We start from the raw sequence: 27,134 nt of genomic DNA, 5'->3' as shown, positions 1-27,134 counted from the left end.
AGCTCCTCGGGGATGGCGTAGCGGACCCGCTCGGCCGCCGCCCGGCCCCACACGCACAGCAGCACCGCGGCCAGCAGCGCTCGCCCGCCGCCCGGCCCAAGCCTCTGCCGCCGCCTCACCGCCATTCTCTGCCCGCAGCGCTCGCCGCGCTCCTGCCTCCTGCCGCTGCCCTGCCTCCCTTCCAGCCGCTCTCGCCGCCCACAACACACACCGCTCAAAGGCTGCGAGCTCGCCGCGCCGCCTCTCGCCGCCTCTCGCCGCCTCTCGCCGCTGCTGCTGGCGGCGGTGCCGCTGCCGCTGTGGCCGGCGCCGGGCGAGCGAGCAGCCTGCGGGGGCAGGACGCTGCGGCGGCGGCGGCGGCGGCTCCAGCGCCGCTCGGCGGCGGCCAACAGCGACACCCGGAGGCGCCGCCGCGCCACTGCAGCCGCCGGAGCGCCGCGCTCAGGGGGTCTCGCCCCGGCCGCACCTTCGGCCTCTCACCTCCATGAGCGACCGAAAAGCGCGAGTCGGAGTTCAGCTTGGCGAGTTTTTTCATACCCGCGGAAAGGGGAATCGAGAAGCTGTGTTCAGAAGCAAAAACGCAGAGCCTGGCTGGGGAACGTGTAGTGGAATAGTGAAGGATCACGCAAACTTTGTACAAGGGATCGCAGGTAAGTACAGGTAAGTACAAGCAGGTACACTGTGCATAAAACGCTTTGCAGATTCCTATCTGCAGTCTATTACTGCTGTGGGCCCTCTTTACCCAGCTCTTTTATTTCATTTCTACCATCTCTGTGAAGCAGTGTCTACAAAATACTTGGGAAGAGAATCCTGTGCAGAAAAGAAGCACCAGAAGCAGCATCCTCTTTCTGGAGATTCTTGTTTATATTCCTTTTATTTTATATCCCTCTCACAGTACCTGTGACTGGGGGGAAATGGCAAGTCTTATTCTCTAGAACAGCATTATCCTTTAATGTTCCCAGTTTTACAAATCATGGAAATTACCACAATTTCTTGTCCTAGAACTGGGAAGAATGAGCTTGTAAAGCATTTCTTCAAAAAGCTTTTTCAGTGAACGGCTTAAGCAGATCTAAGAACGGGGACCAACTGAAAAATTTATCCATGCTCCCAGGATACTTCAGTTAGCAGCGTGCTGAATTTTTTACTCTGAGAATTGTAAAAATGAGGGTTAATACTCCTCTTTATAATACCTGAAGCATACGTGACATGTCAGCTACCTTTCCCAGGACAGAGACTTCGAGATAAAAGGACAACAAAAAAAAAAGTTAGAAGAAGGAATCTCAGAAGGGCACAACTAGAGAAGGCAGTTTGCCACGGCTCAAACACCCTGACATGTCCTTTGCCATGATAAAACACTGAACTCTCCCGGAGTGGGATGGTCTCAAAACAGAAATGATAAAACACTCTTGAGAGCAACGCCTATGAAAGAAACACTTGATCCACCTCGGTGCCTGTTTGTGCTGACACCACCTCTCTGCAACAACCGAAGGAAATCATGAAATACAAAACTCTCCACAAGCCAACAGCTCTTGTTCCATGACCTTGTAGAAAGCAGGGCACGTTATGATCAGCTGAACCATTCCAAGCGCTACCCAAACCAGGTTTTGGGAAACTACAGGTACAGCAAGTTTTACCAACACTCCTATTGCTCAATAAATAACTCCATGAGTTCTTACTGTGCTCATTCACAATGTCCTGTGATAACTCAGTTCTCAGTTATGCCACTCTTGCCACTGTCTCAGAAGAAACAAAGATAGAAACTACAAGACTCAGTTTTTGTCTCTTCTTCTGCTGCAGCAGCTATTAGGAAATGATCACTCGCCTCAGCATTGCTGTGAGAACAGGCTCTTCCTCTGCAACAAGAAGCAGCCACACTCTGGCTTCAGAAAAAGAATACTGAGAAAGTATTTTAAGTAGAATCTCACCCTTCCTCACCCTTTGTTGTATTACATAAATTAGACACTGCTTTCAAGCTTTCAAATAATTAGCATTAATTGAACACGGTGTTGTACAACAACTGCAATAAATACAAAACAGATGACTGAATTTAGGAAAAACCTTCAACCAATAAAGAGTTCACAATGAAAATACCTGTGCATGTCTAAGAGTCAAAACGTGTGAGTAGTGCTGTGATCAAGAAACGAGCATTGGCAAATGAACTCTGGCACATTAGGACCTACTGTCGCTGCACCCTCGGCTACAGCACCATGTCTCTGAAAAAGGCACAATGGCCAAGAGCAAAACAGACAAAAAATTGCCCATGGAACAGCAACAATCCTTCTGAAATAAATCTTGGTTTTGCAAAAGAGGCTTCTCATGAACAATCAGGTAATTCTCACAAAATCATTCCAGGTGCAGTAACTCTGCACAGAAAGCAAAAACAGCATTTATAACCAGTGATGCATTAACAATACACATAACACTCTTCCTCCTACATTGCATCAATTTTAAACACTTGGCATGGAAAGGTCGAGTGCTGCTACATGAGAGAGAACAACACAAAAGAAGAGTTAAGGCCATGTAAAAAGCACAAACGAACCCTTCACACAAGCGTATCTCGACTTTCCTTACAGTGCCGTGCCTCCTGTAACACATCTCAGCAGAAATCTCGACAATACACTCTAATTTCTAGATACTACCCGTAGTTTGAAGGCATAACAAGAGGTTTATGATCTCTAATCTGAACATTCTGTCTGGGAACATCCAGTTCTTCATCTTTGCTGGAGCACATTGATGATGGACCACCAAGGTGAAAAGCCAGTGCTAACATATATAATTTAGATTTACAATATTACCTAAAAGCAATTGTGCTACTCTTCCACCATCTCTACTCAATCCCGAGCATGAAACTCACTTTTTACTCAACCAAAGAAATTGCCTCAAGCAAACTCAAAAAATGCCTGGGAATGGGCTCCTGGAAAAAACAGAATGCTACAAAGATTGATATTGCTTCAACTACTGGATGAGGAACACTCAATGAGACCCTTTCAAAAGGCAGAAATGTAACAAAGCCAAAACAAAACACAAAACATGGGTCCACGTTCAATTTCAAACTGTGGCTTACATTTGCCCTAAATACTATTTACAGAAAAGGAATGTGGAGAGAGTGATAATTAAGTATACCAGACACAGACTAGAGAAAATTGCGGCTGTTAAAAATCAATACTACAGTGTAGTTCATACTCTGTTTTAAATTATAATAAATAATTTTAAAATATAAGATAAGACAGTATTATATCTACAAGCAAACAATGATGCGGAGGGGTTGGGAAGAAAGAAAATTTTTAAAAAGACAAATTGCATACAAAAAACCAAAACTATCGTGAACTTAAAATTTCTAGACGGGAACAAAATGTTCTCTCATACCACCTCAACCACATGTGCTGTCGAGAATACAGCTGATACTGACACCAATGATAACTTCCACTTCTTTACCATGCAATAAAAGAGAAGAGCAGACCGAATACTGGCGAGATGACGGGAATTAAACAGCCTGCACTCACAAAACATAAGGTCCCAACCACAGAATCACCAGCAGAGAAGAGCTGGAATTCATCTAAAAACCTCATTAAGTTTAACACTGAAATCCGACTCCTAAGTCCAGCACATCGCAGCAAGAAGCACAAGAACATCTCCCACCGGGGCTATGCCTTACTTCCCAGAATATTTCCCTACTCAGGCCAGAGAAACCAGGGGGGTAAGAGGAGACAGAAGCAGCAAGAGGAAGCGTCGCGGGGAAAGTCTGGAGAGAGAAACTCACCGAGGGAGGGGCAGAAGGCGCGGGCAGGGCGCCGGCGGGGTCCTGGTCCCCGAGCAGCGGCGCGGGCTCGTCGGGCGGCGGGCGGGCCGGGAGGGTGTCGCAGCAGCTGGCGGCCGAGAAGCGCAGCTGGCTCTTGCGCGAGTCGGCCGTGAGCGACACGTCGTGCGAGTAGGACTGCAGGAAGGCGCGCACGCCGTCGATGCCCACGAAGTGCGACACGGGCACGCCGCGCAGGGCGCCGCTGTGGGCCGGCAGCAGGTGCTGGCGGTGCCAGCGGCGCAGGCGCAGCGCCAGCAGCAGCAGCAGGAAGGCCACGAAGAGGCACGACACGGCGGCCACGGCCAGCACGAGCCAGCGCGTCAGGCTGGCGGCCGGCTCGCCCGGCGCCGCCGCCTCGTCGGCCGCGCTGCCCAGCTCGGCCAGCAGCTCGGCCACGCTCTCGGCCAGCACCACGCTCAGCGTGGCCGTGGCCGAGAGCGCCGGCCGCCCGTGGTCCCGCACCAGCACCACCAGGCTGTGGCGCGCCGCGTCGCGGGCCAGCGGCGAGCGCGCCGTGCGCACCTCGCCGCTGTGCAGCCCCACGCGGAACAGCCCCGGCTCCGTGGCCTTGGCCAGCTCGTAGGACAGCCACGCGTTCTGCCCCGCGTCCGCGTCCACCGCCACCACCTTGGCCACCAGCGCGCCGGCCTCCGACCGGCGCGGCGCCAGCTCCACGCCCGACCACGCCGCGCCCGAGCCCGCCGCTGCGCCCGCCGGCGGGTACAGCACCTGCGGCGCGTTGTCGTTCTCGTCCACGATCAGCAGCCGCACCGACACGTTGCTGCTCAGCGCCGGCGCGCCGCCGTCCTCCGCCCGCACCCACAGCTGCAGCTCGCGCACCTGCTCGTAGTCCAAGGAGCGCAGCGCGTACAGCGCGCCCGTCTCCGCCTGCACCGACACGTACGACGACAGCGGCGCGCCCCGCACCCGCCCCTCCGCCAGCCGGTAGCGCACGCGCGCGTTCTGCCCCCAGTCCGCGTCCGTGGCGCGCACCGTCAGCACCAGCGCGCCCGCCGCGTTGTTCTCCGCCAGCCGCGCGCTGTAGCGCTCCTCCACGAACACCGGCGCGTTGTCGTTCACGTCCAGCACCCGCAGCGCCAGCACCGCGCTGCTCTGCAGCGACGGCGACCCGCCGTCCGCCGCCCGCACCGTCACGTTGTACTCCCACACCTGCTCCCGGTCCAGCTCGCTCGCTGTCACCACACGGTAGTAGCTGCCGTGAGAGCTCTCCAGCCGGAACGGGACGTCCCCATCCAGCGAGCAGCGAACCTCGCCGTTCGCCCCGGAGTCTCCGTCCCTCACGTGCAGCAGGGCTACAACAGTTCCCGATGGTGCATCTTCCGGGATCTCTGTCAAGGCCGACCGCATCGAAATCTCTGGCACATTGTCGTTCACGTCTGTCACAATGACGATGACTTTTGTCCTGTCAAAGAGAGCACCCCCATCATGTGCCTGCACTTCTAGTTCATAGGAATTGCTTTCTTCGAAGTTCAGGTTTTGTAACAGGGTAATCGCTCCCGTGTCGCCGTCCAGCTGAAAAATCTGCGAGGCTCTATCAGTAATTTTCTGAATCGAATATTTCACGTGCCCGTTCGGCCCCTCGTCGGCGTCCGTGGCCATGACAGTCACGAGTACGGAGCCCACGGGCACGTCCTCGGGCACTCGCACCGTGTACTCCGCCTGGCTGAACACGGGCGCGTTGTCGTTCGCGTCCAGCACGGTCACGCGGATCCGAGCCGTGCCCGTCCGTGCCGGATCGCCGCCGTCCATCGCCCTCAGCACCAGCTCGTGAAACGCCGCCTCCTCCCGGTCCAGCGCCTTGGCCAGCACCAGCTCGGGACGCTGATCGCCGCCGGGGCCCGCCTGCACGGCCAGCGAGAAGTGCTCGTCGCCGCTCAGCTCGTAGCTCTGCAGGGAATTCCGGCCCGAGTCCGGGTCTTGACCCTCGGCCAGGGGAAACCGCGACCCCGGGGCTGTCGTCTCGCTCACTCTCAATTCTTTGTCTGCCTCTCTGAAGCTGGGCGCATTGTCATTAATGTCCGTGATTTCCACTTCTATTTCGTAAACCTGCATCTGTCCCTCCACTATCAGCTCACAGCGCAGCACGCATTGCTGAACACTCTCGCACAACTGCTCTCTGTCGATCCTCTCCGCTGTCACTAAATGTCCCGTCTTCTCGTGCAGAGCGAAATACTGCGTCCTACCTTCGGTAACAACGCGAATGCCGCGATCTCGGAGTGCCGGCAGGTGCAGCCCCAGGTCCTTGGCCACGTCGCCCACGAACGAGCCCTTGGGCATCTCCTCGGGCACCGAGTAGCGCAGCTGCCCCCACGCCGCCTGCCACGCCACCATCAGCAGGACGGCCCCGAGCAGAGCTCGCTGCCGCCGGCCCCAGCGCCTCCCCGCCGCGCACATCTCCGCCGCGGCACCGCTCTTCTGCTTGCAGCTCCCCGCCGCCAACCCGGACAGTTCCGGCTCCGTCTCTGCTCTCAGCTTCTGCACGGTATTTCAGCCACGGCCTCTTCCGTCTTGCTACAGAACGGCTCCGCACCGCGGACACGCTCGCAGACCTCTCGGCCGCCGAGCCAGACCCCGAGCGAGCGAGCGATCGAGCGGGTCCGCAGCGGGCGGGGCTGCAGCGCTCCGAGCTTCCTCTCGCTCCTCTCGGTCAACAGCGGCGCCCGCAGCCTCCGCCCGGCACTGCAGGCACCGAGCGCTGCCCGCCGCTGCGCTTCTGCCTCTCCCACGGACAGCTCGCGGGGCGGGACACAACCGAGAAGGAGACGTCGCTTTCCCTACAGCGCGGACCTCCTGCTTCGCTTTTGTCCAGCTGATCTCTGGTCTCATCCTCCACCGATGAAGACGTGACACAAGTAACACGCCTCCTGGGATTATGCTGTTTCTACCTCCCGGGAAAATGTCTTTATCCGGATCGTGTAACAAGGATTAAACTCTGTCTGAATATGACGTCTGGGGCATCACGACTTTTACTGCATGCGCCTGAAAGCGCAAACTCCAACACCAATTCCAGGTTTTTTATGAGCAGTGCTTGAAGAACAGCCTCTCACCAGATCAAATAGTGTTAAGGAATAGGAGAACTGCTGATGAATACTCAGAGTGCTCACTATGGTCACCGAATCCCGCACTGCTTGCAAGGTCGTTGCTATTCTGTGCCTGCACATCACACAATACTCTGAATAAATCTACATTACTCCCCGTTCTCCATTCGCGACTTCGCAATTTTTCATTACGATTTTACTCAGTATAGGCATGACAATGCTCACTCTGATGACTTAGTACTTGGGTATTAAGTCATGTATTGGCATCATCGAGATGATGATGGCTCTAAGGTCAGGCACAGAGTTCGGGTACTTAGCAGGTAATGAATACAGAGGTGGCGCCACTCACAGAGAACTTTTTTAAATCCTAAATTAACCTGACTCAATAGTGTAAGCATTCCTAGAGCACCATTCCCTCAAAAGAAGGGGTTTGTTCCACCTATGAGAAAGTCCAAACACACATGCTTTGACAAAAAGCTATTGGGAAGGAAACCACTCGACACCAAGTCTGTAATGTACATCTCATTCTACACAATAAAAATCCGCCTCCTTCATTAATAACACGCCAAAATTAAGAAAACAAAATTTTCTTAAACAAAATCTTACAGCTAAATCAGAATGTGTCACGAATTAAAATGAGCTTCAAAACTGCTGAACGGTACGAACCTACAACTGAGATTGCCATTCTAACAGCAGATGAGGCGGCAATTGCCGGATAGCAACACATGATGCAAAAAGAAAACCCGAAAAGGAGTTATTTCACGGGGTCATGGAACTACTAAGAGACTAAGGGAAGAAAAAAACCACAAGAGCTCCGTGCCACCAGCACGCCGTTACTTAAAGGCGCAGAAGGAAGGAATTCGCTTTACAGACCTGAGCTGCGTCCGGCTCGGCGGGCTGCTCTCCCGTCAGGGCGTTACTACTCAGGCTCGGCTTCTCGCAGGAATCGCCGCCCAGCAGCTCCTCCGCCGACAGGACGGGCACCGGCGGCGGCGGCGGCGGCCAAGCGGCCTCGGGCACGGCGCGGGCCGGCGCCGCCACGCACAGGTTGTAGGAGTAGGGCAAGGTGCCCTCGCAGAAGTCGGCCGGGAAGGCGGCGCCGGCCAGCGAGAAGCGCTGCGCGCCCAGGCAGCGCAGCACGGCGGGCGGCCCGGCCCGGCGCAGCCGCGCCAGCACGGCCAGCGCCACGCTCAGCACCAAGAGCGCCGACAGCAGCGCCAGCGCCAGCACCAGGTAGAACTGCAGCTCAGCCGCCGCCGCCGCCTCCTCCTCGGCGCCCGCCGGCCGCTCGCTCAGCTCCGGCAGCGCCTCCTGCAAGCTCTCGGCCAGCACCACGTGCAGCGTGGCCGTGGCCGACAGCGCCGGCTGCCCGTGGTCCTTCACCACGGCCACCACACGCTGCTTGGCCGCGTCCCGCTCGGACACGGCGCGCGCCGTGCGCACCTCGCCGCTGTGCAGCCCCACGCGGAACAGCGCCGGCTCCGACGCCTGCACCAGCTCGTACGACAGCCACGCGTTGCGCCCCGCGTCCGCGTCCACCGCCACCACCTTGGCCACCAGGTAGCCGGCCTCGGCCGAACGCGGCACCACCTCGAAAGGCGTCGCCGCCCCTCCCGCCGCCTCTCCCGCCGCCGCCGCCGCCGCCGCCGGCCACAGCAGCCTGGGCGCGTTGTCGTTGCGGTCCAGCACGAAGACGCGCACCGTGGCCGTGGAGCTGCGCGCCGGCGAGCCGCCGTCCTGCGCCCGCACGGCCACCGTGAACTCGCGGCACTGCTCGTAGTCCAGGGAGCGCTGCGCGTACAGCGCGCCGCTCCGCGCCTCCACCGACACGAGCGGCGCCGCGCCCGCCGCGCCCGCGCTGCCGCCCGCCAGCCAGTAGCTCACGCGCCCGTTGGCGCCCGCGTCCGCGTCCCGCGCCTGCACGCGCAGCACCAGCGCGCCCGCCGCGTTGTTCTCCGCCACGTACGCGCTGTACGCCGCCTCCTCGAACACCGGCGCGTTGTCGTTCACGTCCGACACCTCCAGCACCAGCTCCCTGCTGCTCCACAGCGCCGGCCTGCCCCGGTCCCGGGCCACCACCGTCACGCCATGCTCCGACGCCTGCTCCCGGTCCAGCGCGCCCGTCGTCACCACCTTGTACGAGCCGCCCGACGACGCCACGATCGACAGCGGCGCCTCTCCCGACAGCTCGCACGACACCTGACCGTTCTCGCCGGAGTCTCGGTCCCGCACTTTCAGCACAGCCACCACGGTGCCAGTCGGGGCATCTTCGGCTACTGGGCTCGTGAGTGACAGAATGGTGATCTCGGGCGCATTGTCATTCTCGTCTATGATATCTATTTGAGCCTTGCACTGAGCCGTTAACCCGCCTCCGTCACTCGCCTCCAGGCCGAAGATGTATTTATTCTTCTCCTCGAAATCGAGGGGACCCAGTGTCCTGACCTCCCCGCTGTCGCTGTCGATAGTGAACAAAGCACGGATGCTGTCCGGGACATTGCCTAATGAGTAAGAGACCCGCCCGTTGGAGCCCGTGTCTGCATCTGTCGCCCGTACCCACAGCACCAGAGAACCCACTGAAAGATTCTCCGCTACTCTCGCCTCGTAGACTCTTTTACTGAACACGGGCGGGTTGTCGTTTGCGTCAGTAACGTTTATGCGAACCTGGACAGTCCCAGATCTCACGGGCTCTCCGCCATCCACTGCCGTAAGCACCAGTTCAAATGAGCTCTGCTTCTCGCGGTCCAAGGCTCTCTCCAGAACTAATTCTGGTTGCTTGCTTCCGTCAGGGCTCTCTGTCAGGGCCAAACTGAAAGACGGATTGCTGGTGAGCTGGTAAGTCAGGAGCGAGTTGCTTCCTGCATCCGCATCTCGCGCCATCTCCAGGGGAAAACGAGCACCGGGAAGCGTCCATTCACCAATCTCGAGGTCCAGAACAGCTTTGCTGAACACCGGGGAATTGTCATTCACATCCTCGATCGCCACCTCGACGTGGAAGACGTTCAGCGGGTTGTGCACCAGCGCCTCGAAGCTGACGGAGCAGGTCGCCGAGTCCCCGCACATCTCCTCCCGGTCCAGCCTCTCATTCACGTACAGGTTCCCGTTCTCCTCATTCACCGTGAAGTATTGCTTCTCGTCGCTCAGCCGCAGCTTGCGCGCCGGCAGCTCGTCCGCGCTGAGCCCCAGGTCCCGCGCCAGCGGCCCCACGAGCGAGCCTCTGCCCAGCTCCTCGGGGATGGCGTAGCGGACCCGCTCGGCCGCCGCCCGGCCCCACACGCACAGCAGCACCGCGGCCAGCAGCGCTCGCCCGCCGCCCGGCCCAAGCCTCTGCCGCCGCCTCACCGCCATTCTCTGCCCGCAGCGCTCGCCGCGCTCCTGCCTCCTGCCGCTGCCCTGCCGCCCTTCCAGCCGCTCTCGCCGCCCGCAGCACACACCGCTCAAAGGCTGCGAGCTCGCCGCGCCGCCTCTCGCCGCCTCTCGCCGCCTCTCGCCGCTGCTGCAGGCGGCGGTGCCGCTGCCGCTGTGGCCGGCGCCGGGCGAGCGAGCAGCCTGCGGGGGCAGGACGCTGCGGCGGCGGCGGCGGCGGCTCCAGCGCCGCTCGGCGGCGGCCAACAGCGACACCCGGAGGCGCCGCCGCGCCACTGCAGCCGCCGGAGCGCCGCGCTCAGGGGGGCCCGGCTTTGGGCGGGGCTCAGCGGCGGCACCGGCCCCGGGGCTCTCCCGCCTGCCCGCACCGCCACCAGCTCCCGACTGAGGCCACCCCGAGGCCTTTCTGTCTCACATGTGCTCTCGGGCGCTCTCAGGGCACTCTTTTGAGTCACACGGAACGGTCAGAAGCAAATATTCGTGGCACGACAGTAAAAATTGGAATTCAGCTGCTCTTCATAAAATCATGGGCCATTTACACCAACAAGAAATGGTAATATATAGAAGACTTCAACAGCTTTTTCGCACTTTAACTCATGTCTTAAATTGTTATTCATTACTTGAGATTATTTATTACGGGATATAGATCAGCCTAAAGCAATGTAAGCCAAAACACCTATGCCCAGATAGCAGCATAACATTTACTTTTTTGTTTCTCAGTCATTAAACTTGCTTCATCTGAGTTTTTTCACTCATCCATATCTGAGCGCCTCACAGTGGAAAGTGCAAAACAGAGTCCCCCATACAGCCAAACAATGCTTTCACTTTCCAACTTCAACTTTTCCCTAAAGGCCATTTAATCCACAGCTCTGACATGAGCAAGAACACTTTCAGTTAGACTGAAATGTTGGAGGCACGTCTAAAACTTCTCTGGACAATACCTTCCATTTTCACACAACTCACACTAAAAAGTTTTTCTCCTAGTCAAAACCTCGCTCATTTTGGAGGAAAACAAGAATCCAGTGTCCTATGACCACCAGCCCTCAGAAAAAGAGCTTGCTCCATCTTTCCTTTAAGCGCATTTAAAATAATTTCAGAAGTCAATGCAGAGGTATCATTTCTCTGTGCTTGAAGACCTAAACTCCTTCAGTCCTTCTGCACTGCAGACAGCAGTCAGGACACTTCCGTGATCCTTCTGGGAACTCTAGCACATCCATTGGGATATTGGCCCATGATCTGCGTGTGCTCTGCACTCACACAAAAAGAATTGAGAGAGGGAAAGGACCTCCCTCGACCTGCTGGGCAGAGTGCTTGTCATGCAGTGCAGGACACAATTCCAGCAGCAGGTGCCCACTGGCACCTCATGTCCCACCTTATCACCCACCAATAACCCAAAGCACTTCTCTGCAAAGCTCTTCCCTGTCCCCCACTCTCTCTTTAAACTGGGGATTGCCCCACCCCAGCTGCACGACCTTGCACTTTCATCCATTCCATGATGCTTGCACGGGGCCACTTCTCCAGCCCATCCCTGGCTGCCACCTCTGCCCTCCCGTGAATCAACTCCAGGCGCAGTCAGCTGCAAACTGTCTGAAGGGGCACTCAGCCCCATGGGCCAGCAAGGTGCTGAGCAGAGCTGGGCCCAGTCAGGGCCCCTGAGGGACAGCACCACTCACTGCTTCCCACCTGCACGTGGAGCCACTGTCCAGAACTCTCTGGAGGTGACTCTCCAGCCTGTTCCTCAGCCATGGCACAGCCTCCAGCTCATTGCCCAGCATGTTCCCCTGGCTGATGGCCTGGGGGACACTGCACACCTTCTCCCACTGGCCCTGGGCTGGGCATGGCAACCTTGCCTGGGCTGGGTGCTCACTCTGCACTTTGACAGCTGCAGCACAGATGCTTCTGCATTAGCACAACACAGACAAAATGTTCTGGGTGAGCAGACGTGCTCATGAAACCCTTCCTCTGTACAGCTGTCAACACCACAGGTGGGGGTGGGAACTGCACCTGCACTCGGGCAGCTGGGACAGAGGAGACCTTCCCCATGAGATCAGACACCCTGAGGCTGAGCTCATGACCACAAGCAATGCAAGAGTTAGAAACACGTGGAAATGGACAGATGCAATAACATTTTGTAGCTCTCCCTTGCCCTACAGAAGGAACTCAAATCACACTGGACTCCATCAGGCACAGCCTGGGGCTCTCTGTGACATGTGACAAGCAAGGCAATGACCGAGTTCTTCTCCAGCCTCACACACACAGCTCCCCTGTCTGCTTTTTCTTCCACGCCAGGCCACTCTGAGGCTTGGATTGTGGCCCTCTCCTCACTGCTCAAATCTACCATGAGATGATAATGCACTGCAGCCACAGCCAGAAGGGAGGTGCCATTGTCTGCTCACCTCCATTATGATAAGGAACTGAAGGATTCTAAAGTACACAAAAATGATAAACAACCCTAGTGAACTATCAGAAGAATAGAGAATGGTTCGTCAGGGCATTGCCCTCGAGGGAATCTTCTCTCCAGCTTTATCACATGCTCTGCTCCACAGAGATGCAACATCGACAAATATCATATTTACATCTATTTCTCCCAACAGGAACAGAACACAAAGTCACTCTCATATCTCCTGACTTCCACTCCCACTGCAGCAAGTTCTGGGGACATTAACACACCATACATTGCTCAAAAAAGATGGGTTGTTGATAACCCACACATTGTGTAAATCAAGGAAAAACAAAAAAAGCTGCAGAAATGCACAAAACATGAACCAGATAAGGCAAGGAAGCATTAGAAGACATCAAGGAGTCAGAGATGCTCACAGTAAAGACTGCTGGGCCTTGATTGCAGGCCTTAAAATCCATCCCTGAGAGCACCTGGAAGTCACTGAGGTCCCAAGGTGCAAGTGTGGCATGGAGGATTTACACAGCCCAGCAGGATAGGGGGGTTCATTTCAATAATTAGTCCTCACCACAGCAACTTTTTCGACCGCATGGCCTGCTCGCCTTGCACAGTTATGAATCCATCATTTTAAAAAGCTTCTCATCAAACACTTTCTCAAGCTAAATCTTCTGACAAATTACAACAGATTCTCTCTTATTGCTGCTTCTTCCTATTCTTTGTATTCCCCACATACACAATTTTCTCCTAGGTGGCGGCAGTAATGATGTGCTGAAAAACACCAGTCACTGTTTCAGATTTAAAAGTACTGACCACAATTGTGAAAATGAGCTGCGACCTCCCTGGAAACAAAGGCCTGAAAGAGAGTGGAATTACAGCTCTGAAGAAACTCAATATCACAAGGTTCCATAATGATACATATGGATAATGGAGGTTGCACACAGGATTAATTGGCACTTTAGACAAGAATGAAGGTTCTACACAAACACTGTGGGAAATTATACCATTGGAAGACTGTCACTGTATTTCATGTCAAAGAAACCAGGATCAGAACAGCAATGGCACTGCCTTTGGCACCAAGCATGAAATCAAACCGTTTCTCTGCCAAACCCACACTCAGTCACTGATTTCTCTGGCACAGAACTGAGCTCTCACCCTCCTCACTCTGCATTCACAGCCTGCAGTTTCACCATCAACACAAACCAAAATATTAGTTCCATCATGGCCACAGAGAAAACAACACCCTGGGGAAACATCCATTCATGAAATTCTATTTCTTGGATGAAACATTCAAGGTCAGGCTGGCTGGGGCTCTGAGCAACCTGCTCTGCTGGAAGATGTCCCTGCCCATGGCAGAGGAGCTGGAACAAGAGCATCTTTGAGGTCCTTTGCAACACAAACCATTCTATGACTCTGTGTTTCTAGGATAACATGATTACATGTACAGCTTCAAGGGATGGATGAGAGATACTCTCCCTCCTGGACAAATATATGTTTTGGACTTTGCAGGATTGCCAGGAACAATGAGCATCAGCTTTACTCCTTGACAAAAATACAAGCAACACAACAAACAACCCAACACAAATAAATCGGATCAACCTAGCCAAGAAAGGGAAAAAAACACCAGAAGAGGATCAATCATGGCCTCACATTTCAGACTGGGTCAACTGCAGTATATACACAGCACAGGAAACTGGACTGTAACCCATACACAGGAGGCCTCACACAGGAGCTCACTACACACACCCCACACTGCCATTTCCTTGGATACAAAGAGAAAGAAAAAGCTTGGAACCACAGCTCTGGACCTCATCCAACTACTAGTACAGTCAGAACTGGACACAATTCATTCATGCATTTTGAACTGCATCACAGTGAACTCCAGCACCAGCCCTGTCTCTGGATACACAGACTTCTTCTCTCTGTCCAAACAAAACATGAAAGCAAATTTTGCATTCAGACATCATTAGAAGAAAACTCATGTGCACAGATTCCCAGAGCCCAAGCATCACAACTAAGATTATTCTGTTCCTCCCCATTATTTCAACAAGTGGGAAATGTCATATAGGCCATAAATTATTGCCAGCTCTGTCAAAGACCCACACATCCAAGTATCACCTCCAAGGCAACATCACCATTCTTCAGCACATGGACTCCTCAAAGGATGTGTGACGACCACTCTTGATGGGCAAAGGAACATGGAACCCAAACTAGGCCATTGGAGTCCAAACCACACAACTGAAAATCATCAGACTCCTCCTGACTCATTTTCACAAGGCCAGCAATAGCCCTGGCCATCAACAAAACACATGCCGTGTCTCCACCAGGACTCCTCACACACCACAGCCCCAACACTCCCCACTAACCCTTCACAGATCCCATGCTTTGCATGGATCATCACAATTTAGAGACACAGCACCAAAAGGAAAGTTGCTCAGACTCGATCTTCTTATCGTGGATAATATTTGACATCTCACCCTAGCCATGCAAAAAGAAAAAACATTTATTACAGAGACATTTTCATGAAACATCTGTATTAGTCTCTCTCTTTTCACCTATAAAGAGGAAAGAACCATCTTCAGATCATCAGAAGAATGAGACCGAATGTAAACACCTGCAGAACTGAAGAACTCCCAACTCTATTCGGGTTATATAAGTCAAAGCAAATGATTGATGACATGGTTTAGAGGCACTGAATACACAGCTTGCAATTCCCACACAGCATCTGTCATAAATACAAAATCAAGCTTTGAAGTGACACAATCATGGTGACATGAAAATACTGAGCAAGAACCTGCCAGGGTTCTCCATGCAGCAGCAATACAGATCTTCTAGACAATTCCTTTGGGAAGAAGAACCTTACATGGCTTCATCCTAAAGACAGGACGCAGACAGGGAATGGAGGAAAACATTCCCTTGACTCTTGCAGCAGGCATTCACGCACGGCTCACAGCACTCAGATTTCCAACCCTTCACACCATCCATGCTGTCCTTGCACCCAAATATCTTAAAAACATGTGACAGTGCAGGCCCACTTCCCCACACCATTTCTCTTCCCACCACCAATTTCACACAGCTATCTCTACAGCTCTGTGCTCTGCAAGCTACATTTGCTGCTCACTGAAGTTCTGTGGAGACACTTCTTAGGCCTCAAAGGAAAAGCTGAGCAGTCTTCCAAGGGACACTGAGTCACTGAATATCTGCTCACAGGGCATTATGCCCACCTTGCAGCTCTGCCTGCACCTTCAATCTCTCCTTCCCATCCAGCCAATTCTCTTCCCATGCTAAATATTTTACAGCCAAGCTTCATCCACCTCATCTGACATAGCTCTACATTAAAAAACAAGAGAAAACCAAAGCAGTTCTGCCATTTCCCCTGCATTTCCTCCTCCACATGCCGCCCCCATCAGGCTTTTCAAAGTGGCACAACTTCGAGAGGATCCTTCATCCTCATGACAGGCACACAGACATCACCAGGACCACTTCTTGCCTGGTCCAATCCTCTCTTGGGGACACAGACCAAAGCAGGCATGACACAAACACTTCCTGCTGACCTCCACTATGTCTCATGGACAGCGATAAACACTGGAAGCAATGTGCAGAGAGGTTCCATGCAAAACCATCAGCATTTTGTTCAAGACACATTCTAGCTATTCATGCTCATGTGCTCTTGGGAAGACACATGAGCCTCCGAAAAAGTTCTATTTCTCAATAATGGGATCCATCCCTTCAGAAGATCGAATACTAACAGGAACACAGACTCTACACAGCACAGCTCATACAGGGGAACAACACCTGCAACCTGATCAATACCCAAACCTACAACATGAACAAGAGCCTGAGAGCACCAGCAACTTTCTCCCACATTTCTTCTTCATTTACTGGAAGGCTGAGGAACCACTCCATGTTCACGTGACGAAAGCAAAGTGCACCAGCCTTCACAATGTCATCGACAGAAAATCCACTATGCTTGAAGCAAAATCTCCTATGCAAGACCGAGGACACGCCGGGGAAAGGGCAGGAGAGCATCAGAAGAAAGCGTCGCGGGGAAAATGCGGAGAGAGAAACTCACCGAGGGAGGGGCAGAAGGCGCGGGCAGGGCGCCGGCGGGGTCCTGGTCCCCGAGCAGCGGCGCGGGCTCGTCGGGCGGCGGGCGGGCCGGGAGGGTGTCGCAGCAGCTGGCGGCCGAGAAGCGCAGCTGGCTCTTGCGCGAGTCGGCCGTGAGCGACACGTCGTGCGAGTAGGACTGCAGGAAGGCGCGCACGCCGTCGATGCCCACGAAGTGCGACACGGGCACGCCGCGCAGGGCGCCGCTGTCGGCCGGCAGCAGGTGCTGGCGGTGCCAGCGGCGCAGGCGCAGCGCCAGCAGCAGCAGCAGGAAGGCCACGAAGAGGCACGACACGGCGGCCACGGCCAGCACGAGCCAGCGCGTCAGGCTGGCGGCCGGCTCGCCCGGCGCCGCCGCCTCGTCGGCCGCGCTGCCCAGCTCGGCCAGCAGCTCGGCCACGCTCTCGGCCAGCACCACGCTCAGCGTGGCCGTGGCCGAGAGCGCCGGCCGCCCGTGGTCCCGCACCAGCACCACCAGGCTGTGGCGCGCCGCGTCGCGGGCCAGCGGCGAGCGCGCCGTGCGCACCTCGCCGCTGTGCAGCCCCACGCGGAACAGCCCCGGCTCCGTGGCCTTGGCCAGCTCGTAGGACAGCCACGCGTTCTGCCCCGCGTCCGCGTCCACCGCCACCACCTTGGCCACCAGCGCGCCGGCCTCCGACCGGCGCGGCGCCAGCTCCACGCCCGACCACGCCGCGCCCGAGCCCGCCGCTGCGCCCGCCGGCGGGTACAGCACCTGCGGCGCGTTGTCGTTCTCGTCCACGATCAGCAGCCGCACCGACACGTTGCTGCTCAGCGCCGGCGCGCCGCCGTCCTCCGCCCGCACCCACAGCTGCAGCTCGCGCACCTGCTCGTAGTCCAAGGAGCGCAGCGCGTACAGCGCGCCCGTCTCCGCCTGCACCGACACGTACGACGACAGCGGCGCGCCCCGCACCCGCCCCTCCGCCAGCCGGTAGCGCACGCGCGCGTTCTGCCCCCAGTCCGCGTCCGTGGCGCGCACCGTCAGCACCAGCGCGCCCGCCGCGTTGTTCTCCGCCAGCCGCGCGCTGTAGCGCTCCTCCAAGAACACCGGCGCGTTGTCGTTCACGTCCAGCACCCGCAGCGCCAGCACCGCGCTGCTCTGCAGCGACGGCGACCCGCCGTCCGCCGCCCGCACCGTCACGTTGTACTCCCACACCTGCTCCCGGTCCAGCTCGCTCGCTGTCACCACGCTGTAGTAATTGCCCTGCGAGCTTTGAAGGCGGAACGGGACGTCATCGGCGAGCGAGCAGCGCACCTGGCCGTTAGCCCCCGAATCTCGATCATTTACGTGCAACAGAGCCACCACCGTCCCCGAAGGGGCGTCTTCAGAAATCTCACTTAGTGCTGACCGCACAGAAATAACCGGCACATTATCGTTTACGTCTGTGACAATTATGGCGACTTCGGCAGTGTCAGACAGGCCGCCACCATCCTGTGCCTGCACCTCCAGCTCATAGGAGTTGCCTTCCTCGAAGTCCAGGCTGCGCAATAGCGTTATAGCTCCAGTCTGAGAGTCAAGATGGAACGTCTTCGATGCTTTGTCCGTTACTTTCTTAAAGGAGTATTTCACGTTACCAAAAAGTCCCTCGTCGTTGTCCATGGCCGTGACAGCAATGATTACGGAGCCCACGGGCACGTCCTCGGGCACTCGCACCGTGTACTCCGCCTGGCTGAACACGGGCGCGTTGTCATTTGCGTCCAGCACCGTCACGCGGATCCGAGCCGTGCCCGTCCGTGCCGGATCGCCGCCGTCCATCGCCCTCAGCACCAGCTCGTGAAACGCCGCCTCCTCCCGGTCCAGCGCCTTGGCCAGCACCAGCTCGGGACGCTGATCGCCGCCGGGGCCCGCCTGCACGGCCAGCGAGAAGTGCTCGTCGCCGCTCAGCTCGTAGCTCTGCAGGGAATTACGGCCTGAATCCAGGTCGTGAGCCTCGGCCAGGGGAAACCGCGACCCTGGAGCTGTCATCTCGCTCATTCTCTGCTCCAGCTCCATTTCCTTGAAGCTGGGCGCGTTGTCATTAATATCCGTGATTTCCACTTCAATTTCATAAAATTTCATTTCCCCTTCTACTATGAGTTCACAGCGCAGCACGCATTGCTGCACACGTTCGCACAGCTGCTCTCTGTCGATCCTCTCTGCCGTCACTAAATGTCCCGTCTTCCCATGCAGAGCGAAATACTGCGTCCTACCTTCGGTAACAACCCGGACGCCGCCATCGCTAAGCTCCAGCAGCCGCAGCCCCAGGTCCTTGACCACGTCGCCCACGAACGAGCCCTTGGGCATCTCCTCGGGCACCGAGTAGCGCAGCTGCCCCCACGCCGCCTGCCACGCCGCCAGCAGGACGGCCCCGAGCAGAGCTCGCTGCCGCCGGCCCCAGCGCCTCCCCGCCGCGCACATCTCGGTGGCGGCAATGCTCCTCCGCTTTCCACTCAAGCGCCTAGTCGTCGCTCCCGGCTGCTATGGCTGGCCCCTCGGCCTCCCTGCACAACGGCTTTGCACGGCGGACACGCTCGGAGACCTCCCGGCAGCCGAGCCTGACACTAAGCGAGCGAGCGATCGAGCGGGTCCGCAGCGGGCGGGGCTGCAGCGCTCCGAGCTTCCTCTCGCTCCTCTCGGTCAACAGCGGCGCCCGCAGCCTCCGCCCGGCACTGCAGGCACCGAGCGCTGCCCGCCCCGCCTTGCTCCCTGCAGGGGACAGTCGCCGCGGAGACGCCGCTTTTCGTCCAGCGCCGATCTCCTGCCTCCGCATTGCTCCAGCCGATCTCTGCCTTCATCCTCCACGCTGTCACCACCGGGAGGAAGGCACAGGCATTCCGTGCGCGTGGTTCTTTAACCGCACGGCAAACTCTTCACTTGTAATTCTCATTATACGTAAATTAAAACACATATTTTGCCCTGTAGCTTCTTGTTTATCTTATCCTTTTTGTTCAAAAGCATCTTCAACCACAGGCTCTCAGCGAGGAAACGGGAATATATCATATCCCGAAAAAACAAAGCCATCAGGTTCATTAATACAAGCGGGACGAGAGCAATTGCATGCTTCTTGAAGTCAGGGAGCTAATTGTTACAGGATTCAATTACGGGTACAAATAAAGATGCAGCTGAAACTCTCAAAGGAAACTTTCAGGACTTCAAATATTTGACAGCCTTTCCTAAGATACACCTAATGTTTCCTTAGTTTATACAGATTTACATTTATACAAGTCATTCTAAGTTTCCTTTTTTCCTAAAATCAATGTGCAAAGCACGGCAGTTCGTTAGGAAACTATTCATCCAAGTATTTCTTAATGATGTGGATAAGGTATGCCTTGAAGGAAACAATAATGAAAACTTACAACAAAAGTACAGCGCTTGAAATGGTGCTGACCACTAATCAATGTGCAAATGGGCTTGATTCAAGTGCCTAAACCCTCCTCTGGCCAATCTCCCTGATATGGGTTACCATCCTATCTCAGATGTTTATCATAGCAAACCAATTTGAAAAAAATGCTGCTATCGATATATACCCGACTTCTACTAAAATGCCCAATATCTTTGCACCAAGAGGAGATAAAAATAAAAAAATCTCTGAAATAGAACTCTTTCAACACTCTCACCAGTCTACGAAATAGAGCCCATGAAGACCAAAACGGAACGAACTGCCAGCCAGGATGCATAAAGAAAGCCATCTACTCCCACTCTTGCATTCTCCCCAAAAGGGGCGGCAATTTCTTTTTTCTACTCAGAAAAAAAAAGAGTCAAAGGAACCTTTCACATTCGTTTCCATTCTAAATCAACTAAGAACAAAACAAAGATTCACGAACGGGTTTGGTTAAAGCTATACACGAGTTCCAGGCCCCTCCTTCCTGAAAAAAGAAATCAGGAAGGAAATACCTCCAACACCAGATCTCACTGTTTTTGTTTTTGTTTTTTTTTCTTCTCGACTCCATCACGCAGAATCAGACATTCTCCTTCCACAGAATATGAATCTGCTTTCAATGCTGCTAATTCATACAGCTATAATTCATAGAGTTCGTTTGTGGAAGAAAAACCCTCGCACCTGAAGCTCAACCTATGACCAAGGAAGAACCAAATGCTTCCCGCTCTCCATCAACAGGGGGTAACCCGTTCCTTACTTCAGTCCGTCACAGAGACAGGACTGAGCAACTCACAAAAACAGGACTCTGGGAAACAAGGAGAAACACTGAGAAATGCTGCTACTATCCGAAAGGAGAGGTGAAGTCAGAGCCTTTCAACTGAAGCTGTTACCGAGAAAAAAAAAATTCCGCCGCTACTTGGAGACACAAATAGCAAATCCCCACTGACGCAACGCAAGGAATACCCAGGGGGAAATGACGATGATTAGGAGCAGCAGGAGCTTACGGTTTTACAGACCTGCGGTAGGTCGGGTTGGGCAGACACTTCTCCCTCGATAGCGCTGCTGTTGGAGCTCGGCTTCTGGCAGGAATCGCCGCCCAGCAGCTCCTCCGCCGACAGGACGGGCACCGGCGGCGGCGGCGGCGGCCAAGCGGCCTCGGGCACGGCGCGGGCCGGCGCCGCCACGCACAGGTTGTAGGAGTAGGGCAAGGTGCCCTCGCAGAAGTCGGCCGGGAAGGCGGCGCCGGCCAGCGAGAAGCGCTGCGCGCCCAGGCAGCGCAGCACGGCGGGCGGCCCGGCCCGGCGCAGCCGCGCCAGCACGGCCAGCGCCACGCTCAGCACCAAGAGCGCCGACAGCAGCGCCAGCGCCAGCACCAGGTAGAACTGCAGCTCAGCCGCCGCCGCCGCCTCCTCCTCGGCGCCCGCCGGCCGCTCGCTCAGCTCCGGCAGCGCCTCCTGCAAGCTCTCGGCCAGCACCACGTGCAGCGTGGCCGTGGCCGACAGCGCCGGCTGCCCGTGGTCCTTCACCACGGCCACCACACGCTGCTTGGCCGCGTCCCGCTCGGACACGGCGCGCGCCGTGCGCACCTCGCCGCTGTGCAGCCCCACGCGGAACAGCGCCGGCTCCGACGCCTGCACCAGCTCGTACGACAGCCACGCGTTGCGCCCCGCGTCCGCGTCCACCGCCACCACCTTGGCCACCAGGTAGCCGGCCTCGGCCGAACGCGGCACCACCTCGAAAGGCGTCGCCGCCCCTCCCGCCGCCTCTCCCGCCGCCGCCGGCCACAGCACCCTGGGCGCGTTGTCGTTGCGGTCCAGCACGAAGACGCGCACCGTGGCCGTGGAGCTGCGCGCCGGCGAGCCGCCGTCCTGCGCCCGCACGGCCACCGTGAACTCGCGGCACTGCTCGTAGTCCAGGGAGCGCTGCGCGTACAGCGCGCCGCTCCGCGCCTCCACCGACACGAGCGGCGCCGCGCCCGCCGCGCCCGCGCTGCCGCCCGCCAGCCAGTAGCTCACGCGCCCGTTGGCGCCCGCGTCCGCGTCCCGCGCCTGCACGCGCAGCACCAGCGCGCCCGCCGCGTTGTTCTCCGCCACGTACGCGCTGTACGCCGCCTCCTCGAACACCGGCGCGTTGTCGTTCACGTCCGACACCTCCAGCACCAGCTCCCTGCTGCTCCACAGCGCCGGCCTGCCCCGGTCCCGGGCCACCACCGTCACGCCATGCTCCGACGCCTGCTCCCGGTCCAGCGCGCCCGTCGTCACCACCTTGTACGAGCCGCCCGACGACGCCACGATCGACAGCGGCGCCTCTCCCGACAGCTCGCACGACACCTGACCGTTCTCGCCGGAGTCTGGGTCGTTTACATTCAGCAGGGCTATCACCGTGCCAGCTGGCGAGTCTTCGGGCACGGGACTCGAGAGCGACAGAATGGTGATCTCGGGCGGGTTGTCGTTCTCGTCCATGATGTCTATTTGCACCTTGCAGTGTGATACCAAACCCCCGCCATCCCTCGCCTCCAGACCAAATATGTATTTGCTCTTCTCCTCGAAATCGATGGGACCCGCCGTCCTGACCTCGCCAGTCTCACTGTCAATAGTGAACAATGCGGTGATGGTGCCGTGGACGTTGCTGAAGGAGTAAGAGACCTGCCCGTTGGTTCCCGCGTCCACGTCTGTCGCCCGTACCCTCAGCACGAGCGACCCTGCTGGCAGATTCTCCGCCACTCGCGCCTCGTAGACACTTCTGCTGAACATGGGTGGGTTGTCGTTTAAGTCCGTCACGTTGACCCGAATCTGTACAGTCCCGGATCTCGCGGGGTCCCCGCCGTCCACTGCCGTAAGCACCAGTTCAAAGGAGCTCTGCTTCTCCCGATCCAACGCTCTCTCCAGCACCAATTCCGGCTGCTTGCTTCCGTCAGGGCTCTCCTTTAAGGCCAGAGATAAAGACGGGTTGCTGGAGAGCTCATAAGTCAACAGCCCATTCGTTCCCACGTCAGTGTCCTGTGCCCTCTCCAGTGGAAAGCGAGCACCGGGAAGAGTCCATTCACCAATCTCGAGGTCCAGAGCAGCCTTGCTAAAGGTCGGGGAATTGTCATTCACGTCCTCGATCGCCACCTCGACGTGGAAAATGTTCAGCGGGTTGTGCACCAGCGCCTCGAAGCTGACGGAGCAGGTCGCCGACTCGCCGCACATCTCCTCCCGGTCCAGCCTCTCATTCACGTACAGGTTCCCGTTCTCCTCATTCACCGTGAAGTATTTCAGCTGCTTCTTGCCGGCAGACGCCACCCGCAGCTTGCGCGCCGGCAGCTCGTCCGCGCTGAGCCCCAGGTCCCGCGCCAGCGGCCCCACGAGCGAGCCTCTGCCCAGCTCCTCGGGGATGGCGTAGCGGACCCGCTCGGCCGCCGCCCGGCCCCACACGCACAGCAGCACCGCGGCCAGCAGCGCTCGCCCGCCGCCCGGCCCAAGCCTCTGCCGCCGCCTCACCGTCATTCTCTGCCCGCAGCGCTCGCCGCGCTCCTGCCTCCTGCCGCTGCCCTGCCTCCCTTCCAGCCGCTCTCGCCGCCCACAACACACACCGCTCAAAGGCTGCGAGCTCGCCGCGCCGCCTCTCGCCGCCTCTCGCCGCCTCTCGCCGCTGCTGCTGGCGGCGGTGCCGCTGCCGCTGTGGCCGGCGCCGGGCGAGCGAGCAGCCTGCGGGGGCAGGACGCTGCGGCGGCGGCGGCGGCGGCTCCAGCGCCGCTCGGCGGCGGCCAACAGCGACACCCGGAGGCGCCGCCGCGCCACTGCAGCCGCCGGAGCGCCGCGCTCAGGGGGGCCCGGCTTTGGGCGGGGCTCAGCGGCGGCACCGGCCCCGGGGCTCTCCCGCCTGCCCGCACCGCCACCAGCTCCCGACTGAGGCCACCCCGAGGCCTTTCTGTCTCACATGTGCTGTCGGGCGCTCTCAGGGCACTCTTTTGAGTCACATAGAACAGTCGAAAGCAAATATTCATGGCACGGCAGTAAAAATTGGAATTCAGCTGCTCTTCATAAAATCATGGGCCATTTACACCAACAAGAAATGGTAATATATAGAAGACTTCAAGAGCTTTTTCGCACTTTAACTCATGTCTTAAATTGTTATTCATTACTTGAGATTATTTATTACGGGATATAGATCAGCCTAAAGCAATGTAAGCCAAAACACCTATGCCCAGATAGCAGCATAACATTTACTTTTTTGTTTCTCAGTCATTAAACTTGCTTCATCTGAGTTTTTTCACTCATCCATATCTGAGCGCCTCACAATGGAAAGTGCAAAAGAGAGTCCCCCATACAGCCAAACAATGCTTTCAGTTTCCAACTTCAACTTTTCCTTAAAGGCCATTTAATCCACAGCTCTGACATGAGCAAGAACACTTTCAGTTAGACTTAAATGTTGGAGGCACGTCTAAAACTTCTCTGGACAATACCTTCCATTTTCACACAACTCACACTAAAAAGTTTTTCTCCTAGTCAAAACCTCGCTCATTTTGGTGGAAAACAAGAATCCAGTGTCCTATGACCACCAGCCCTCAGAAAAAGAGCTCGCTCCACCTTTCCTTTAAGCGCATTTAAAATAATTTCAGAAGTCAATGCAGAGGTATCATTTCTCTATGCTTGAAGACCTAAACTCCTTCAGTCCTTCTGCACTCCAGACAGAGTCAGGACACTTACGTGATCCTTCTGGGAACTCTAGCACATCCATTGGGATATTGGCCCATGATCTGCGTGTGCTCTGCACTCACACAAAACGAATTGAGAGAGGGAAAGGACCTCCCTCGACCTGCTGGGCAGAGTGCTTGTCATGCAGTGCAGGACACAATTCCAGCAGCAGGTGCCCACTGGCACCTCATGTCCCACCTTATCACCCACCAATAACCCAAAGCACTTCTCTGCAGAGCTCCTCCCTGTCCCCCACTCTCTCTTTAAACTGGGGATTGCCCCACCCCAGCTGCACGACCTTGCACTTTCATCCATTCCATGATGCTTGCACGGGGCCACTTCTCCAGCCCATCCCTGGCTGCCACCTCTGCCCTCCCGTGAATCAACTCCAGGCGCAGTCAGCTGCAAACTGCCTGAAGGGGCACTCAGCCCCATGGGCCAGCAAGGTGCTGAGCAGAGCTGGGCCCAGTCAGGGTCCCCGAGGGACAGCACCACTCACTGCTTCCCACCTGCACGTGGAGCCACTGTCTGGAACTCTCTGGAGGTGACTCTCCAGCCTGTTCCTCAGCCATGGCACAGCCTCCAGCTCATTGCCCAGCATGTTCCCCTGGCTGATGGCCTGGGGGACACTGCACACCTTCTCCCACTGGCCCTGGGCTGTGCATGGCAACCTTGCCTGGGCTGGGTGCTCACTCTGCACTTTGACAGCTGCAGCACAGATGCTTCTGCATTAGCACAACACAGACAAAATGTTCTGGGTGAGCAGACGTGCTCATGAAACCCTTCCTCTGTACAGCTGTCAACACCACAGGTGGGGGTGGGAACTGCACCTGCACTCGGGCAGCTGGGACAGAGGAGACCTTCCCCATGAGATCAGACACCCTGAGGCTGAGCTCATGACCACAAGCAATGCAAGAGTTAGAAACACGTGGAAATGGACAGGCACAATAACATTTTGTAGCTCTCCCTTGCCCTACAGAAGGAACTCAAATCACACTGGACTCCATCAGGCACAGCCTAGGGTTCTCTGTGACATGTGACAAGCAAGGCAATGACCGAGTTCTTCTCCAGCCTCACACACACAGCTCCCCTGTCTGCTTTCTCTTCCACGCCAGGCCACTCTGAGGCTTGGATTGTGGCCCTCTCCTCACTGCTCAAATCTACCATGAGATGATAATGCACTGCAGCCACAGCCAGAAGGGAGGTGCCATTGTCTGCTCACCTCCATTATGATAAGGAACTGAAGGATTCTAAAGCACACAAAAAAGATAAACAACACTACTGAAAGATCAGCAGTCATCCAATGGAGAATGGCTTATCAAATCATTGGCTTTGAAGGAGTCCCTCCCTCTTCTTCATCACATGCTCTGTTCCACAGAGATGCAATATCTACCAAAGTCATATTTACGCCTACTTCTCCCAACAGGAACAGAACACAAAGTCACTCTCATATCTCCTCTCTTCCACTCCCTCTACAACAAGTGCTGGGGACATTAATATACCGTACATTACTCAGAAAATATGGGTTGTTTATATTACAAAATCTACACCACATAATGAGTAAATCAAGGTAAAATAAAACAAGATAAAAAACAGGCAGAGATACCCAAAACATGAATCAGATAATGCAAGGCAGCATTAGAAGACATCAAATGGAAAGAGAAGGTCACATTGAAATGCTCTAGGCCTTTATTGCAGGCCTTAATATCCATCCCTGAGAGCACCTGGAAGTCACTGAGGTCTCAACCTGGGTGTGGCCTTGAGAACTGACAAAGGAGAATAGCAGAACACGTTCCTTTGAAGAATTAGTCCTCACCTCAGCAACTTCATCTACTGCATGGCCTGCTCGCCTTGCACAGTTATGAAACCATCATTTTAAACAGCTTCTACTCGGCCTCTTTCTCAAGGTAAACCTTCTGAAAATTACAACAGATTCCCTTATCACTTGTGCTTCACAGTCCCCACACACCATTCAGTCTTAAGTGACTGAAGTAAGGATGTCCTGAGAAACACCAGTCACTGTTTCAGATCTAAAAGTAATGAGCAGAATTGTGACACTGAGCTGCAACCTCCCTGGAAACAAAGGCCTGAATAAAAATGTAATTACAACTCTGAAGAAACTCTATATCACAGTGTTGCAAGGAGATACACATGGATAATGGAGGTTTCACACAGGATTAATTACCTCTTCCAGCCAAGAAATATGGTTCTACAGGAACAGTTGCTGTGGAAAATGCTACCACTGGAACACTGTCATTGTCATTCATGACAGATAAACCAGGATCAGAACAGCAATGGCACTGCCTTTGGCACCAAGCATGAAATCAAACCGTTTCTCTGCCAAACCCACACTCA

At 55.9% G+C, this 27,134-nt stretch overlaps 2 protein-coding genes across 13 annotated transcripts in view; both read right to left on the bottom strand.

The window, feature by feature from the left end:
* Positions 1–27,134, bottom strand: part of LOC135280372 (protocadherin gamma-C5-like) — a 281,155-nt gene that overhangs the window by 42,669 nt on the left and 211,352 nt on the right. Inside the window, exon 1 of one of the 12 annotated variants that reach the window (XM_064388202.1) lies at positions 21,117–24,012. The exons of 9 other annotated variants lie outside the window; for them this stretch is intronic. In XM_064388202.1, the coding sequence (XP_064244272.1) occupies positions 21,117–23,588 (2,472 nt within the window). In that variant the 5' untranslated portion in view covers positions 23,589–24,012. Of the gene's footprint in view, positions 1–4,792; positions 6,717–7,731; positions 10,601–21,116; positions 24,013–27,134 lie in introns of those variants that run through there. 2 more of the 12 variants (XM_064388204.1, XM_064388206.1) reach the window with 2 other exon arrangements.
* Positions 16,563–21,012, bottom strand: LOC135280376 (protocadherin gamma-A6-like). The gene has a single exon (XM_064388211.1). The coding sequence runs from the start codon at positions 19,137–19,139 to the stop codon at positions 16,602–16,604; it is 2,538 nt and encodes an 845-aa protein (XP_064244281.1). The 5' UTR covers positions 19,140–21,012; the 3' UTR covers positions 16,563–16,601.

This window comes from Passer domesticus, chromosome 13 (genome assembly GCF_036417665.1).
Source record: "Passer domesticus isolate bPasDom1 chromosome 13, bPasDom1.hap1, whole genome shotgun sequence".
NCBI lineage: Eukaryota > Metazoa > Chordata > Aves > Passeriformes > Passeridae > Passer > Passer domesticus.
This window is presented reverse-complemented; position numbering and strand designations above follow the sequence as displayed.